General features: G+C 55.3%; 1 protein-coding gene and 1 long non-coding RNA gene across 10 annotated transcripts in view; one reads left to right on the top strand and one right to left on the bottom strand.

Annotated features, from left to right (window-relative positions):
* Window positions 1-681: 681 nt before the first annotated feature.
* The window catches only part of AFAP1L2 (actin filament associated protein 1 like 2), a 113,644-nt gene continuing 97,477 nt past the window's right edge, over window positions 682-16,848 (top strand). For 2 of the 8 annotated variants that reach the window (XM_008270545.4, XM_070057182.1), the window contains exons 1-2: window positions 698-839; window positions 8,100-8,153. In XM_008270545.4, the coding sequence (XP_008268767.3) occupies window positions 824-839; window positions 8,100-8,153 (70 nt within the window). In that variant the 5' untranslated portion in view covers window positions 698-823. Of the gene's footprint in view, window positions 935-8,099; window positions 8,154-16,848 lie in introns of all 8 variants that reach the window. The other 6 variants (XM_051823656.2, XM_070057184.1, XR_011382248.1 and 3 more) reach the window with 5 other exon arrangements.
* On the bottom strand, window positions 10,515-13,856 carry LOC103351430 (uncharacterized). Of its 2 annotated transcripts, none has more exons than XR_001795169.3 (3): window positions 13,581-13,856; window positions 12,094-12,171; window positions 10,515-10,870 (listed from the first exon to the last, which is right to left on the bottom strand). It is a non-coding gene; the product is annotated as an uncharacterized lncRNA (long non-coding RNA). The 2 variants fall into 2 exon arrangements; XR_011382249.1 differs by having other exon boundaries at window positions 10,515-10,767; window positions 13,581-13,805.

The following is a 16,848-nucleotide window of genomic DNA, read 5'->3' on the forward strand; positions in this document are numbered from 1 at the left end:
GTGGACTCAAGAGCCTGAGGCAGGCTCCGCTTGCCCACAGCTGCCGCGGCTCACAGGTGGCCAGGTGCTGGGAGCCCGTGCTCTGTCCTTGTGGAGGTGGTCCAGTCCTGCTCAGCCAGAGCCTGGAGCCCCCCACCCCCCACCCCGAGGAACCCTGGAGAGGCTGAAGGCAGCAAGCAGATGTTCTCACGCACCCGAATGTGTGTGCGAAGCTGCAGGAGTGATCCAGAACCCAAATGGCCGCAGGGTGAGTGAGGTCCGGTTGCTCCCACCTCTCCCCTCCTGGAGCCGCTGACGAAGGCCAAAGGCAAATGCGCCCGCCCTGGCTCAAGCAGGAGGCGCTCTAAGCCTGCCTGTCCCCATCTCCCAGCCCACAGCTCAGTCTCCTCCTCCGGGCAATGGGTTTGCAACTCCTGCAGTCCGCACAACAGATCTCGGATGCCGACCAGAGCTCGCTCCTTCCGGAGCCTCCCGCGGGGTTGGGGAGGTCCCGGTCTCGTTCTCTCCCGCCGCCCCCGAAGCCCGGACTTGAAGGAAGTGCGGGCAGCCGCGGGGCGGGGAGCCAGGCCCCGGGGGCTGACGGATGCGAGCGCCCACGGTCCGCCCCCGCCGGCTGCGGAGTTCCCCGGCGCGGGCGGGAGCGGGGGCGGCGCGCGCGCGCTGGCCAGGGCCCGGCCAAAGGCCCGGGGCGCGACGGCCGCTCCAGGAGGTCCGGCCGTGAGCGTGACCTCACGGGGAGGGGCCAGCGCGGCGGCCGGGCGGGGAGCCGAGTGCTGAGAGCGCAGCGCCGGAGCCGAGCCGCGAGAGCGCACCCGTGGCCCCCATGGAGCGGTACAAAGGTGAGGGCGCGGGGTTCCCGCGGCGCGCACCCACTCCCCTCCCGTTCAGCGCTGCGCGGGGAAGGAGGGCTGGGGCTGGTCCCGCGGGGAGTCAGGTGAGCAGAGCCGGCTTCCCCCGCTCGGAACCTGGGCCGAAGAGGGGGCGGCAGCGGCGGCGCCGCGGGCTGGGCGGGTGGGCTCTGGCTAGGGGCGCCCGCAGCTCCAGCCCTGTGGTCTTCCTGGGTTTAGAGGGCGGGGGTCTCAGAAAGGGGCGCGGCGGTGCGTCTCACCTGTAGGAGGAGAGAAGGGTGCGCGCGCCTCTCACCCCGGTGTCCCGCAGTCCCGGCGCCCCGAAAAGGCCCCCAAGTAAAGATTGGAACCACGCCACGGCGCCGGGGGCAGAAGGAGCGAGCTGTTGGGGGCTTTAGCCCACGCGTCCGTCGAGGTAGGGGCCCTACCTGCAGACCCCATGAAAGAGCCGGTTCGGGGCGAAGCGCCGGGGCAGCGGGGTGAGCGCGCAGCCCCGCTCCCAATCAGATCGGCCTCCCCCGCCTGGATCCTGCAGGTCGGGTAGCCACTTCTCTCCGAGCCGGTCTCTGCTCCCCGACCCGCTCGCACAGTGGGTTGGGGGGACTGACGGCCGGACGGGGCGTCCGGCAGGTGGAGCGCCCGGAGGCGGCCGGGCCCCGGGGCTTAGCCCAGTGCGCAGCTGGGCGAGCTTTGGGTTTGGCCCGGGGAAGGTGGGCGGGCCGGCCCTGGTGCGCAGCTATAGCGCCCGTGCTCGGAGCCCGCGGCCGGAGCTTGGAGGGCTTGGGCTGCAGTTCTGTTGAACGAGGCGCCCGGGGGGAGCAGCCCCTCGGGCGGGACGCGGCGGGCGCCCCCCGCCCCTCGTTCCTTTTGGAGAAGCCTCCTGCGCTCTCTGGTGCTGGGCGGGTCTCGCCAAACCTGCGAGAGGAAACGCTGCTTCTATATTTGTTTTCCCTGGGGAGGGAGTAATCAGGGAGCCGGCTCCGATTCCCAGGGAATCTCACTCCTGATAGTTTATTTCTGAAACCGACAGAGAGGGGCCTTAGGGGAGCGGCCTTAGCTCCCGGTAGCGGTCGTGTCTTCGGACTGTGCCATTGCTTTTTCTCATCTGGGTTAGCGGGTCCCGGCGAGGGCGAAGGACCTAAATCCCACCCCGCGCCGCCCATCCCCAGGAGGGGCTTTTGCGCAGGGCACGGCAGCTGGGGGTCGCGTGGTGGGCACCCTCCTCGAGCCTCTCGCGTTTCTAACAGGGTAGGTTTTCGGCTTTGGTCTCAGATTCTGCGGGGGTCGTGTGACTTCTGTGCCTCAGTGGCCGGATTCGCCCCAACGCAGCCTCCAACACTGGAGGAGGCCACACCCTGTCCTTGCCCAGCGGCAGCGCGACGTGGCTCCCCCCTCCACCCGGGACTCGTCCTTAGGGAGGGTCCCTGGGGGGCAGTGCAGGCCTCGGGTTGCCGCCCGGCTGGAAGTATTGGCCCCTAAGGGCGCCGGTGAGCTCCCTGGTTCGCGAAGCTGCGACTTTCTCGGACCAGCCCGTTGGTCTTTTTGCATTAGCGCGCGCGGTAACGTTTGGGGTCTTTTGCAGTGCCCAGTTGCTGTGGTTTCTGTGACTGGCCTTGACCTGATAAAATCTTCCTAGTTTATCTAACTCTTTTGGGGAGCTTAAAATCCTCCCACCCTGGGAGTTGAACATTGGTCAGGGGCTTTTTGCAGCTGAGGGAGATTTGGTGGCCAGTTCCAGGTGTGTGTTTTTGGTAGTGCAGGGATCTGCCCGGTCATTTTGCAGTAATTCCGACCCGGGGAGTGATCAGTGGATAAACCTGAGAGCCGCCTGCTTTGCAGAAGCTACCCCAGCGCCTCTTCGAGTGTTTGAGGCAGAAAGTCTTTATTTCCAGTCTCACTGCCGTCTCGCAAGTAATATTTTTTATTGCGCCTTTCACTAAGGCATGCAGGGATTTTCCCCTGTAAGGGGTGGAGAATTCTCCTTTCTCTTGAGAAGCCAGTGAGATGAGTTGTGCTTTGATCACCCATTGAATGGAAAAGTTGATCTGTGCAAGATGGAGCTTGCCGGGCCTAATCTCTGATTACTCAGGCGGCTTGACTGGGAGCAGGGACCTCTCCTTCCCGAACCGGCGCAGCCGGGCCAGTATCGGTGGTCTCTGCTCGCTTGTCAGAGAATGGGGGTTGTTTTTGTGTTTTTTTCTTTTTGATGGAAGTTATAGAATGACTAAGTCCAGTGGTTGAAACAGAGGTGAATGGAAAAGCGAGGTTTGCCTGAGCTCTCGGAACAGAGGGAGATGGTAAGGAAAAGTTCTTACATGTGTGTTACTCTTAATGTTCGGACAATAAATTCCCCATTCTGTGTTTCTAAATTTCCAATTTCGAGTGGTCCCTCCCCCAGACAGGTATGTACCTCATCGCTGGGCACATGCACAGTGAACCAGATCTCGGGGTGTTTTCTCCAGTTTATAAATTGTAGAAGGCACTTGATGTAGGAGAAATTGTTCCTCCATTCCCATTCCCCAGCCTGCTTGTTGCTTACTGTACATCCTCCAAACAGCATCAGCTTTATGCTCTGGGCCGGTTTTCCTTTGTCTTTTTTTTTTTTTTTTAAAGCTTTATTGGGGGCTGGCGCTGTGGCATAGTGAGCAAAGCTGCCGCCTGCAATGCCGACATCCCGTACGCATGCCGGTTCGAGTCCCGGCTGCTCCACTTCCAATCCAGCTCTCTGCTATGGCCTGGGAAAGCAGTAGAGGATGGCCCAAGTCATGGGAGACCTGAAAGAAGCTCCTGGCTCCTGGCTTCAGATCGGCCCAGCTCTGGCCATTGCAGCCATTGGAGAGTGAACCAGAATATGGAAGACCTCTCTCTCCCTCTGTCTCTGCCTGTCTGTAACTCTACCTTTCAAATAAATAAATATCACATAAATAAAAATTTATTTAAAATTTATTTAAAATATTTATTTATTTATTTGAAAGGCAGAGTTAAAGAGACAGATATCTTCCATCTGCCAGTTCACTCCCCAAGTGGCCCCAACAACCAGGGCTGGGTCAGGCTGAAGCCAGGAGCAAGGAGCTTCCTCTGGATCTCCCATGTGGCTGCAGAGGCCCAAGCACTTGGGCCATCCTCCTCTGCTTTCCCAGGTACATTAAAAAGGAGCTGGATCAGAAGTAGAGCAGCCAGGTCTCAAACCAGGGCCCATATGGGATGCTGGCACTGCAGGTGGCTGCTTAACCTGCTATGCCATAGTGCTGGCCCCTTCTCTGCCTTGTAGTAAAGGGAGTTATGGAGCTAAAGGGTGATAGATTAGTACTCTGTCTAATGCAGACAAACGTCCAGACCTCCCTCCCAGTCCCTTCCAGCCACTCTCTAGGTAGCCATGGCTTTCCCAAGTCAAAGCAAGGGGTGTGGGAGAATGCGGCCCTCCTTCCCAGAGCAAAGGAGCGTTTGTGAAAGTAGAAAACAGGGGAAGTTGCTGTGTGTTGTGTGTGCCTATCTGTGTTCTGTAAGCAGTAAGACCCTTCTGAATGTCCCGGATGTGGTGCCAAGTCCTCCAGAGAGCCTTTCAAAGATTCCCATCCTTGGGTGTTTACATGTTTCTGACTCTTCTGAGAGCACCCTTGGTTCACTGTGTCTGTGCCCATTGGCTGAACTCTCCCCATGGGGTTAAGAATCCTGGTTTCTGCTGCTGCTCTCCCAGCTGTTAAGTGGGTCCAGGGCCAGATGTGACTGACCTACTCTCTGTGGATCACACTTGGAACACCCATGCCAGAGCTTCCTGAAGTTGCGTCACGCTTGGTTCCAGGCAGGCCTGGTTGAGTTACAGAGACTTGGCTTTGGGTCCAGGCATTAGTTGCGAGTAGACTCCTTCTTCTATGTCTTCTTGTTCTGACCACCTGATTCCACCCCTCAGGAGATGGAGGCGAGGTGCGAAATGCCAAGCCGGTCAAAGCTTTGCCAGTTTGCCTGGGAATCCCGAGATCTGTGATCAGGGAAGGTCCAAAAACGAAGAACAAACGGGAAGAGACAAGCAGATTGGGATCAGGCTCCAGCTGCACCCGCTGTCTTCCCATGTCTAGGAGCTCAGCTTTTTGCTCTGGGCAAGCTCTGCCTGAGACGGTGGAGCTTAACCATAGGTGCACGTGGGAGCGCCTAGCGAGCTTTAACAACTACAGACGGAAAGGCCCCAGTCAGGATGTTCCGATTGGTTGTTGCGGGTGCAGCTCGGACAACGCATTTTTTAAAGGTCTCTCAGTGATTCAGGTGCAGCCTGAGACCCATCTTCCCTTTGAACAATGCAATGCGAATATGGAAAACAAGTACAGTAGCCTCCTGGTATCCACAGGGGATTGGTTCCAGGATGCCCTAAGGATACCAAACTCTACCACTGGAGCTAGATTCCCTTATGTAAAATGACATGATATTTGCATAAAACCTACATACTCAACATTTAAAAAAAAAAATTTTAGGCGGGCTCAATAGGCTAATCCTCCGCCTGTGGCGCCGGCACACCGGGTTCTAGTCCTGGTCGGGGCACCGGATTCTGTCCCGGTTGCCCCTCTTCAGGCCAGCTCTCTGCTGTGGCCAGGGAGTGCAGTGGAGGATGGCCCAAGTGCTTGGGCCCTGCACCCCATGGGAGACCAGGATAAGCACCTGGCTCCTGCCATCGGATCAGCGTGGTATGCCGGCCGCGGCGCGCCAGCCGCGGCGGCCATTGGAGGGTGAACCAACGGCAAAGGAAGACCTTTCTCTCTGTCTCTCTCACTGTCCACTCTGCCTGTCAAAAAAAAAATTTTTTTTTATTTACTTGAGAGGTAGAATTAGAGAGACAGAGAGAGGTCTTCCATCCACTGGTTCACTCCCCAAATGGTTGCAATGGCTGGGAGCTGAGCTGATCCGGAGCCAGGAGCTTCCTCCAGGTCTCCTACATGGGTGCAGGGGCCCAAGGACTTGGGCCATCTTCCACTGCTTTCCCAGGCCAGAGCAGAGAGCTGATCTAGAAGAGGAGCAGCCAGCAGTCGAACCAGTATCCATATGGGATGCCAGTGCCTCAGGTGGAGGCTAAGCCCACTACGCCAAAGTGCCATTCTCTCCACCTGTTTACATTAAATCATCTCTGGATTAACTTGTAATACCTAATATGATGTCAGTGTTATACAAATAGTTGTTATACTGTATTGCTTAGGGCATAATGACGAGAAAAAAAGTCTATACATGTCCAGTACCAATTCACCTGCAGCAGGGTAGCCCTCGCTATGCAGGACACACCAGCACTCATGTCACCTGTATTTCCCCAGATGTTTTTGCCATGGGTTGGGGTTATTTGCATGTGAAGATTTAGACCCTGGTGGCAGGAAGGGTCCACTGTAATTGCATCCACACCTTCCCCACAAGCGTGGTGTGAAACAGGCACCCCTCCACGCTCACCTGGAGCCCCGGCACTGCATCCGCCATGCCCGCAGAAACCCAAGGTCACTCCGTGGCGGCCGCTGCAGCCTTTCACAGGCTGTGGGAACGCGGCTTTGACACATCTCTGAGGTTTGCTCACTGCGCGTGACCCGGAGGCCTCCTGACTTTGAAGCTCTTTGCGTGGGAGCCCCTGGGCTGAGGCAGAAGGATGGAGAGGTCACTGGGGTGCTGAGGGCGTGGGGAGTTCTGCCCAGGGCTTTCCCCTGTTCTGAAGGAGGGGTGCTCTGGGACCTAGGCGGGTGCCGGCACAATTAAAGGGCCAGGAAGCTTCAAAGCTTAGCAAGCGGTGCCAGTGTTCTTCCACATCCCTTTCATGACGGGAAACGTTTCTTTAAAGACTGTCTTTTGGAGAAGGGTGACTCCCCAGGCTGGGGCAGGATGGCCAAGGGGAGCAGCCGTGGTGCGGGGAGGAACGTGGCCGTGCGGGACCCTGGAGCCCCCTGTGTTCCGCATCCTCGGGCAAGTTGCCGTGGCTCCCAGGCCTCAGTTTCCCCACCTAGCGTACAACGACCCATGTTCGGCCTCTGCTTTCCCAAGGCGTCTCCAGTGCTGGTTGCTGTGTGGTCACTGAGGAATCTCGGGAGGGCGGACGTGTCCTGGGAAGGAGAATGCAGTGCGCGAGGGGGTGGGGTGGGTCAGCCAGCAAAGGTCACTTTAGGATCGTGCTTCTTATAAATAAAACCGATTTCCTGTTGAGAGCTGGAGACGCACAGACTGACTGGGAAGGCCATGGGCTGTGTGACGGATTCCTGTCTCCAGGGCTCTTGTGTGTCTGGGCCTCCAGAGATCATTGAACCCCAAGTCGCTCTCCAGAGCGCAGAGGCTTGTTCGTTCCCCTTTGACAGACAGGTCCACTGAGGCCTGCAGAGGGTAAGCACCAGTTCAGACACTCAGTGAGGAAGGTGGAATGCCTGTCCTGATAACATCAAGGATTTATTTTGCAAGAAGTGATGGACTGATTCCTTATCAGTGTAAACAGGCCTGGGAAGAGGTTAGCTGCTCACTAAACTCCCCACACTCCTCAGGACGTAGCCCAAGTGTCACTTCTTCCAGGAGGTCTTCCCTGACTCCACCTGAGTACAGCCTCCTGAATGCCTGGCATGTTGTAGGAACTCAACGAATGTTTGCTGAATTCATATCATGTTGTCTATAGTTATCCCTTGGTAAGGGGGAGCGTGTCCCAGCAACTCCCCCAGAGATGCCAAGATCTGTGGGTGCTCAAGTACCCTCTCTACAGTGTCCTAGTATTTGCTTATAACCTAAACACAAGCTCCCGTGTGCTTTAAATCATCCCTAGATTCCTTATCGCATCTAACACAACACAAATGCTGTGTCAACAGTTGTTGGTGGAAAAATAGCAGCCAAGTCTGCACATGCTCATTACAGATGTTACTTTGGATTTGGCATCTGTAGTTGGTTGGCTTAAGGATGTGGGACCCGCAGCCACAGAGGCCCCTGAACTGACATATGTGCACTTCTGTTTCATCGTGAGGCTGAACTCCTTCAGGACAGGGGCTTAGTCTCCCCTCCGTGTGTCCACCCCGCAGCCGCCAGCACACTGGCAGGCACCTAGTAGGCGTCTGGGGTGGGCCTGGGGGAATGAGTGAAGGAGTGAATTCCCAGCACCGAGGGCACACATTTTCCCACGCTCTGACTTCAAGAGCAGATCCGGTTCAGCAGGGCAACGGAGTGAAATCTCAAAGCCACATTCCAGACGTGGAGATGCAAGCCTGCTGTGGCCGCCCTTGGCTGCGCCAACTTGAGCCTTCTCTCTGTCTGTTCCAGCCCAGGGGTGCTGCTGTCTGGTGGTGCAGAGAAGGATCCTGCAGGTCTCTGCCTGTGAGTATGAGCCTGCCTGCGCCGTCTGCAGCAGCCCACCTGGCGCCAGGCTCCCGAGGGCACAGACCTGGCTCTGCCCATGCTGGGATGGCATGGAGCTGGGCGCCAGCCTGGGCACTCAGGGGCTCAGGCTTCTAATCTGGCTTTTGCCACTAACGTGCTGTGTGCCCTTGGGCAAGTTGCTGAACCTTTCTGGGCCGTGCTTCCTCCTCTGTACAAGTGAGGATAACGTTCACTAATCTACCTCGCAGGCTGCTTGGCGGAGTAGCTTGTGAGAGCTGCTGGGACTTATTTGAGAAGGGCAGTGTTGAATGAACTTGGGGGAGCAGAAACGCCAGAACTTCTGTGCTGTGATTGCCCTACTGGTGGTGGGGGTCTTCACCATGGTGCCCAGGAAGCGCTCCGAGTTGAGGCTGCCCTGCCAGTTCCAGGCTTCCTTGCTTCACAGAGCACCCACGTAGCCTCTCTCTGGCAGCCAAAGAGACAAGCCAGGGACTGCCCGGTCTTCAGCCTGGGGTGGAGCCACATCCCGGTCCTGCCTGACTTCTCTGGGGTGGCTCAGTTAGATGCCGTGGCAGAGACCCTGACATTCTAACGTTAGCTTCCAGCTCTTGACTAATTTTCTGTCATTTGGCTCTCACCTTCTCCCTAGTTCATGTAGAAACAAACTAACCAAAAACTGCATGGGGGATGGTGGGTGAAGAAAACGCATAGAAACACAGGGGGAGCCAGCAGTGCCCCCCCCCCCCCATGCACCTGTACCTGACTGCAGCAAACTCAGAATGAGGCCAGGCACGTGGGTGGACCCCTCTCTCTGTAGGAGGAGAGGGGAGGGGCGCCCATGCTAACAGAAGCCTTGCTCTGCTGTTTGCTAAACAGGCCCCGACTTCTCTGCCCACTTCCGTGAGCCCCTCCCAAGGGCTTGCGAGGCAGCTGCAGGCCTGGTGAGCTCAGCCCCAGCAGACTGCAAATCAGCTCTCTGGTCCTGATTAGCAGAGAAAGGAGAGTTGGTGGCAGGCTCAGGGGGAGCCACCTGCTGGGCACCAGGAAGGAATCTGTGCAGGGGAGTGTGCAGTCTGACCCTCGGAGGCAGCTTTCCCAGGCCGCGTGACCAGCCCTCCTGGCTTGCTTGGGACTCTCCTGGTTTTAGTACTGACAGCCCTGGTTCCCAGGAAATCCTCTAATCCTGGATAAACGGAGACAGTGGGTCACCCTGTTCCAAGCTTTCTGAAATACCTCTAAATCAAGAATTTGTTTTTCCCATAGCAAGGATGAGCTAGAGCCAACCATTTCATCTCTTTGACAAGAAAGAGAAAAATCCAACTCTTGAAAACTAGCAGATCGTAACTAACCACCAGTGATACTCACCAGCATGCCAAGTGAGAGAAGCCAGACTCTGAAGCCTACACACTGTATGGTTCCATTTATAGGACTTTCTGGAAAAGGCAGAATTATGTGTAGGGAAAGGAAATAGTTCAGCACTTGCCAGGGCCAGAGGAAAAGACAGGGTCACAGAGGGGCAGGAGGGAGACACGTGGAATGGTAGAAATGTTTGCTATCTTTATTGCTGTGCTGGTTGTACATCTACAGCTATTTGTCAAAATCCAGAACTGTGTAGTTCACAGGGAGGCGTTTTCCCGTGTGTGATGTAGCCCTCGATAAAGCTGACTTTTGAAAACACCCTAGCAGATTGTGGTGCTGTAGGCTAAGGCAGAGGACCAGTCAAACGCAGGGTTGGGCATCGCAGCTGTCAGTAGAAACAGTCCTGGTGTGGGCGTGCCCACGAGGTGCTGGAGGTACAGGAGCGGGTGGAGGATAATGGTACAAGACAGAAAGATCGAGGCCTCCTGCCTGATGAGGCTTTTCTCCAAAGACAAAATCGGTGCCATGGCGGAAGCCCTTGCGCCATGAGAGCAGAGGAAAAACCAACAGCAGATCAGGCCTGGAGGGCCATGGAATGTCGGCGCATTCGTTCTGCGTTTCCACCCTGGGAAACTGCTGCTATCCACACATGGATCTAATGTTTTGACCCTGGCAGCCTATCTGCAAGGCTTTTTAACTTTTTTTTAATTGCCAATAAAGTTATTGCCTTGGAATAGAGGACCCAAGTCTGCACTGTAATTGTCTCTTGGTTGACTTTTTAGGTTTGGCAGCCCTGCCTGTCTCTGCTCGCTGGGATTGATTTTGAAGGAGAAAAACTGTGATTTCGGAAAATCACGCACCTAGTGCTGTGTGATGTAAGGGGTCAGTCCTCCTGTTTCCAGGCTGGGGGGAGCACCAGCCCTCACTGCTCCTGGCCAGGAGACAGGAGGTAGAATCCTCCACGAATAAAGTAGTCACTCTTCTCATCGTTATGGAGGCTTTTTTTCTTTTAAAGATTTATTTTTATTTGAAAGACAGTTACACACAGAAGGAGAGGCAGAGAGAGAGGGAGAAAGAGAGAGAGAGAGAGAGGTCCTCCATCCGCTGGTTCACTTCCCAATCAGCCGCAACAGCCAGAGCTGTACCGAACTGAAGCCAGGAGCCAAGAGCCCCCTCTGGGTCTTCTCACACAGGTGCAGGGACCCGAGGACTTGGGCCATCCGCCACTGCTTTCCCAGGCCACAGCAGAGAGCTGGATCAGAAGTGGAACAGCCGGGACTTGAACTGGTGCCCATATGGGAAGCCGGCGCCGCAGGCTGGGGCTTTAACCTGCTGCACCACAGCACTGGCCCCAACTTTTTTTTTTTTTTTTTTTAAGATTTATTTTATTTATTTGAAGGGCAGAGTTAGGGAGAGGGAGAGAGAGAGAAAAAGAGAGAGAAATTGATCTTCCATCCACTGGTTTACTCCTGAAGTGGCCACAGTAGCTGGGGCTGGGCCAGGCTGAAGCCAGGAGCCTTGGCCCCCATCTGGGTCTCCCACATGGGTGGCAGGGGCCCAGGCACTTGAGCCATTCTCAGTGCATCCCCAAGTGCATCAGTAGGGAGCTGAATCAGAAGTGGCGCAGCTGAGACTTGAAGCAATGCTCACGTGGATGCTGGTGTCTTAGCCCACTATCCACAATGCCAGCCCCCTGATGGAGTCTTAAGAGCTTAGAGGTCTCCCCCCACTTTTTTTTTCAGTAAAAAGGAAGAGAGAAATAGACAATCAGAGCTGACATCCATTGATTGGTTTGCTCTCCAAATGACCCCGATGGTCCAGAGTTGGAACCAGGGACTCAGTGTAGGTCTCCCACATGGGTGGCAGGAAACAAATTACTTTAGCCGTCCCTGTTGCTTCCCAAGGTCCGCACTAGCAGGGAGCTAGAATTGGGAGGTGGAACTGGGGATTGAACCCAGGGACTCTGGGATGGGCCCAGGGCATTCTAATAAGCATCATAAATGCTAGGCCAAATGCTGGCTCTGGTTTCCACTTAAAAAACACTCAAAGTCCACGTTGACTCAGCCAGTTCTTCAGGTCTGGTGCGGGGCCCTGGGAAACTGGGTCTGTGTCTTTGTACCTTCACCGAGTACAGGGGAGTAGAAGGCTGTGAACTTCTGTACAGGAAGTCCAATGGCCCCGGTCAGGCTCATAGGAGAGCCTCACACCTGCGGCTCCTCTTGGTCACAAGCGTGTCCAAGCCACAGGAGCAGTTCTCCTCGACTTTTTCTGGGTGTCCAGGAAGAATTACAGAGTAATACGTGGTACAGGCCTTACTATGATTGCCTTGACTTTGTTGGGTAGGTGGGGGTGGGGACAGAAGAGAATTTCTGTGTGTGTTGGAAGTGAGCGACACTTCTTAGGGCAGGGTCAGGCCTGGCTTGTGGCTCGTCCTCCCAAGAAGGGCCAAGTTTGGGCCAGCCCCAGGGTGCATTTCTACATTTCTAGTTTGAATGCAAGTACAGGAGAGCCGCTTCATGTGAAGGAGAAGCTAGCAGTTTGTGGGCAAGGGGATCCCAGACACTTCCTCCTTCCTTACCTGTGCTGCACACTGCTGCCACCACTTCCCAGGGCTCCGCTGGCATCCTTGTGGGTTTGGGGCACCATCTCAGCCTTCCTGTTAGACCAACAAGCGGGAATTCTGCCATTTCCTTCCACCCTCTCTCCCCTCTCCTCCTCTCCCCCCAGTTTTTACACAACAGCATTTATTCATGTTAACTGTGTTCAGGTCCCCAGATGGGAGGAGAAAAAAGATTGTGTTGAATGAGCTTATTGTTTGGAGGTTTCACTGCCTTCTTTGATTTCATACCCACAGTCCTAGAACATATTGAGCTGATTTACTAAAATTCAGATGTGGTCCTGCTGGATGGAGCCCTGTAGGGCGCTCGCTGTCCCTGGAGTGGACAGTGGAGGCTGGGACCTATTTGGGTGGCAGGTTTGCTTAGGGCAGCTCATCTGCACGCTTCCCCGGGACAAATGCTTTCAGTTACAATCCCAGGCTCGTGAGCTTGAGGTGGTCATCACCCTATTGCCTTTTGCATTGTCAGGCCTTTTGTGGTGTCCGCATCTAGCACATTGTTTGCAGAAATAAAGATGGACACCCCCTTAAAGTACTGGAGTTGACAGGAGCCCCCTGTGGCTTCTTCTTGGCCATTTCTTGCCCTCACAGGAGGCAATTAAGGATGGAGAAGCAGCTGTAGGGCAGAAGTAGGAAGTACCCAACCACCTCACATCAACAACTGAGATGCTGAACGCAGTGTGGCTGGACTGCGACAGCCATGGCGGAGTTGGGTTGGAGATGGGGTCTGCACTGTGGGTATTCCTGGAGTTGTGGCTCAGGATCACGGCGTGTTTGGTAGTCGAGTGCCGCGGTCTCTATGGCTGTGACCTGGTTGCCATGACAGCTGCAGGTGTCTGGGGTCTTTGGGGACTCTCACGATAGAGCCATGGCAGGTGGTTGAGCTGGGCGAAGGTCTGTCTCATTGGCGTCACTGGAAGCTTGTGTCAGGTTCGAGTCCTTAACACCAAGATGCCTAAAAGTTGGCCTTGGGCCCCAGCAGGTAGGGGTGACAAAGGATTGCCTGTGCAGGTGTGAGTGGAGTGATTCAGGACACCTCCGGGAATGCACGGGCAGCACTCTCCTTCTCGTCTCCCCCGTCTTCTCCCGGCTCTTCCTCCCCTCCTCCCTCCCTCCTGTTCTTTAGTTCCCTCATTCTCCCCTCTTGACTTTCTCCCCTCTTTCTTTCCTGCCAGTTCCACTGGCTCAGGAGTGGGTCCAGTGGAGCCCAGAACGGAGATTCCCATCGAGAACCCGAGGCCAGAAAGACCCAGAGAAGCAAAAGCCCCGCCCCTTTCGCCAGCTCTCTGGTGGTCTCAGGGCCTCGTTTCCAGGAGCGATGGCTGGAAAGCCAGGCTTCCCTTGGCGGGGGGAGGGGGCTGGGGACCTCCGAGTCACCACGGAACCAGGACTCGTTCTGAGCATCTCGCCGTCTCCTAGAAGAGGGGCCCCAGTGCAGCATTGCTCACGTGACATCTGCAGCTTCAGTCGGACCTGTGCTGTGTCATCGCTGCGCACGACTTCCTGTAGTGAGCGCCTCCGTCCCCACACTTCAGGGCCGGAGCCACTTGGTCACCCTGGGAGCTTGGCAGCCGCCACCTGGCGCAGTGCCCATCAGTGTCACAGTGACGTGGGTGCCCGCGCAAGGGAGCTCTTACCCTCTCTCCCTGGGTCCTTAAATAGCGTTGTGCCCTGCTGACCATGGCGGGCTAGAAGCTCCTCCCAGTGCCATCCCAAGGGTGTCCAGGGTGGGTCCGTGCCGTGCAGGGCAGCATGAGAACAGTGCCAGTGTTTGGTTAAAAGATCCAAATACGAAGATTCAATGTTGACTCAATTTTTCCCATTGACCTCTCAGCAGGCAAGCGCCTGTCTCCCAGCGTGTGTTGCCAGTTTGGGCTGCACAGCTGTAAATACTTCTGGCTGGGCATTATGGGACCCAGGTGTCACCCCTGGCCGCCACGCACTGCCTGCCTCTAGAGTGGAGAGGCCGTTTTGTTGTCAGGCTGCTGCTTTTGAGATCAGTTCCTTCTGAAGTGTGACTCCTTCCCTGTCCCCAGCCACCAGGTCTTGCCCTCCTGGGAACTCTGCTAGATAGATCTCCCAGCTCCTGTTTTTTTTTTGTTTTTTTTTTTGTTTGTTTTTTTTTTCTTTCCCTGACCCGGAGGTGAGGGTGGGGATCCTCAAGTGCTCTCCAGGGTGCAGGGAGATGCTGGAATGTCCTCTTGTGGTTGATAAGGATGGACCATAAGCCACACCCTCTGTGGGATACCCTGGGGCTCACTACTCAGGGTGAGGAGGTGGGCCTGGGTCACTTGCAGCCTCGTGTCCGCCACAGCTGGGCTGCTGCCACCAGCCATGGCAGCATGCAAGTGGGAGTCTGAAGTAGGAACTTTCAAGAGAGTGTGGGTGGCTGGGGACACTTAATGGCCTCTCTGTCCCTAGAGATAGAGTTGGGAGTCAGAGCAGAAGTGGCCCAAGGGATTGGGTTGGAAAACGCCTTTGGCTAGATTGCAGCCCTAAGCATTTAGAGAAGTGTCAGATAAGACTTGTCCTACAACAGGATTTGTTTTCCTGCCTAGGGAAGGTTGAGGCAGCTCTAAGGAGAGGAGGTGGGAGCGCTCCGAGACGGAGTTGTGTTGCAGGGAGTCCTCCATAGCCTTCCTCCATGCCTTCCTTCTTGGCTGCCATGAGTCATGGCACGTGGACTTCTTCTGTGGTTGGGGAAAAAAAAAAAAAAAGAGAGAAATAAGAGTGGTCCCATAGCATGGAGCAAAATGTTCTCTACAAAAGGCTTTTTAAAAACTTACCACTTTTGGCCGGCGCCGTGGCTCAATAGGCTAATCCTCTGCATTGCGGCGCCAGCACAGCGGGTTCTAGTCCTGGTTGGAGTGCTGGATTCTGTCCCGGTTGCCCCTCTTCCAGGCCAGCTCTCTGCTGTGGCCAGGGAGTGCAGTGGAGGATGGCCCAAGTGCTTGGGCCGCGGGAGCACCTGGCTCCTGGCTTCAGATCAGCGCAGTGCGCCAGCCGCAGCGCACCAGCCGTGGTGGCCATTGGAGGGTGAACTAACGGCAAAAAGGAAGACCTTTCTCTCTGTCTCTCTCTCTCTGTCTACTCTGCCTGTCAAAAAACAAAAAAAACAAAAAAAAAACAAAAAAACCTTACCATTTTTGGGGCCGGCACTGTGGCACAGCAGGTTAATGCCCTGGCCTGAAGTATCGGCATCCCATATGGGCACTGGTTTGTGTCCCGGCTGCTCCTCTTCTGATCCAGCTCTCTGCTATGGCCTGGGAAAGCAGTAGAAGTTGGCCCAAGTCCTTGGGCCCCTGCACCCTCGTGGGAGACTTGGAAGAAGCTCCTGGCTCCTAGCTTTGGATCGGCGCAGCTCCGGCCATTGCAGCCATCTGGGGAGTGAACCAGCAGATGGAAGACCTCTCTCTCTGTCTCTACCTGTCTCTGTAACTCTGTCTTTCAAATAAATAAATATTTAAAAAAACTTACCAAAATTGAGGATGAAGATGGTTTAGACTCAGGAGGAAAGAGCTGGCTGGCAGAGATCTTGGTGGGCTCTTGGGTAAGATTCTGCCACGTCACTGATGACTTCATTCATGCATTTCCAACACAAGCATACTTGGCAATTGGGTAATCTTGGGATTGAGAAGCAAGGCCAAGAAGGGGAAGTCTTCATTTCATTCAGGACAACCCAGACTTGTCAGTGGATGGCTCTTACCCACCTGGATAGTTTAACTTGATTGCACATAAACTCTTTTTGTTCTAGGATTTTCTGAGTTTCTCTGAGATTTTAACACATTGTTACTGTAGCTAAAATGAGCCCAACTTTGCAAAGTCTCTGAACCAGGCCCCTTCCTCGAGTGCAGGTGGTGTCCAGGGCAATTTGCCAGTGGCTGTGGGGAGGAGGAGGTGTGCTGTCCACTTGTACTGCCCGGGAGAAAAATCCAATCTTCTTTGGTACCTGGCCCCCTGATATTTGTCCAGCCTCTTTGGCCATACCTTGGTTCACTCTATGCCCAGGCCATTCTGGACTCCTTAGAGTTCTCTAGCTTGGGCTTTTGCATATGCTAGTCCAATGGCCCAGCCAACTTAATTGTCACCCAGTATTTTTTTTTTTTTTTTTTTTTTTTTTTTTGACAGGCAGAGTGGACAGTGAGAGAGAGAGAGACAGAGAGAAAGGTCTTCCTTTGCCGTTGGTTCACCCTCCAATGGCCGCCGCGGCCAGCGCGATGCGACCGGCGCACCGCGCTGATCCGATGGCAGGAGCCAGGAGCCAGGTGCTTTTCCTGGTCTCCCATGGGGTGCAGGGCCCAAGCACCTGGGCCATCCTCCACTGCACTCCCGGGCCACAGCAGAGGGCTGGCCTGGAAGAGGGGCAACCGGGACAGAATCCGGCGCCCCGACCGGGACTAGAACCCGGTGTGCCGGCGCCGCAGGCGGAGGATTAGCCTAGTGAGCCGCGGCGCCGGCCTGTCACCCAGTCTTAAAACCTTGACCTTGACTACCTTGAGGGTCTTAACCTTCATTGTACAACTCATAAGCCTTGTTGGCCATGGTCATTGTGTTGATGTTATAGCTGATGGAAGGCCTGGATTTCCAGTGGGAGACAAACCCATGAAAGGTTAAAGACATTTTTCCTGTGTCCACAATGCCTCACCCCATGTGTGATATATCATGAGTACTCAAGGAACAGGAATTGAATAATTGAGAAGTGGATGCTGCCTTCAG

This window comes from Oryctolagus cuniculus, chromosome 15 (genome assembly GCF_964237555.1).
Source record: "Oryctolagus cuniculus chromosome 15, mOryCun1.1, whole genome shotgun sequence".
NCBI classification, from domain to species: domain Eukaryota; kingdom Metazoa; phylum Chordata; class Mammalia; order Lagomorpha; family Leporidae; genus Oryctolagus; species Oryctolagus cuniculus.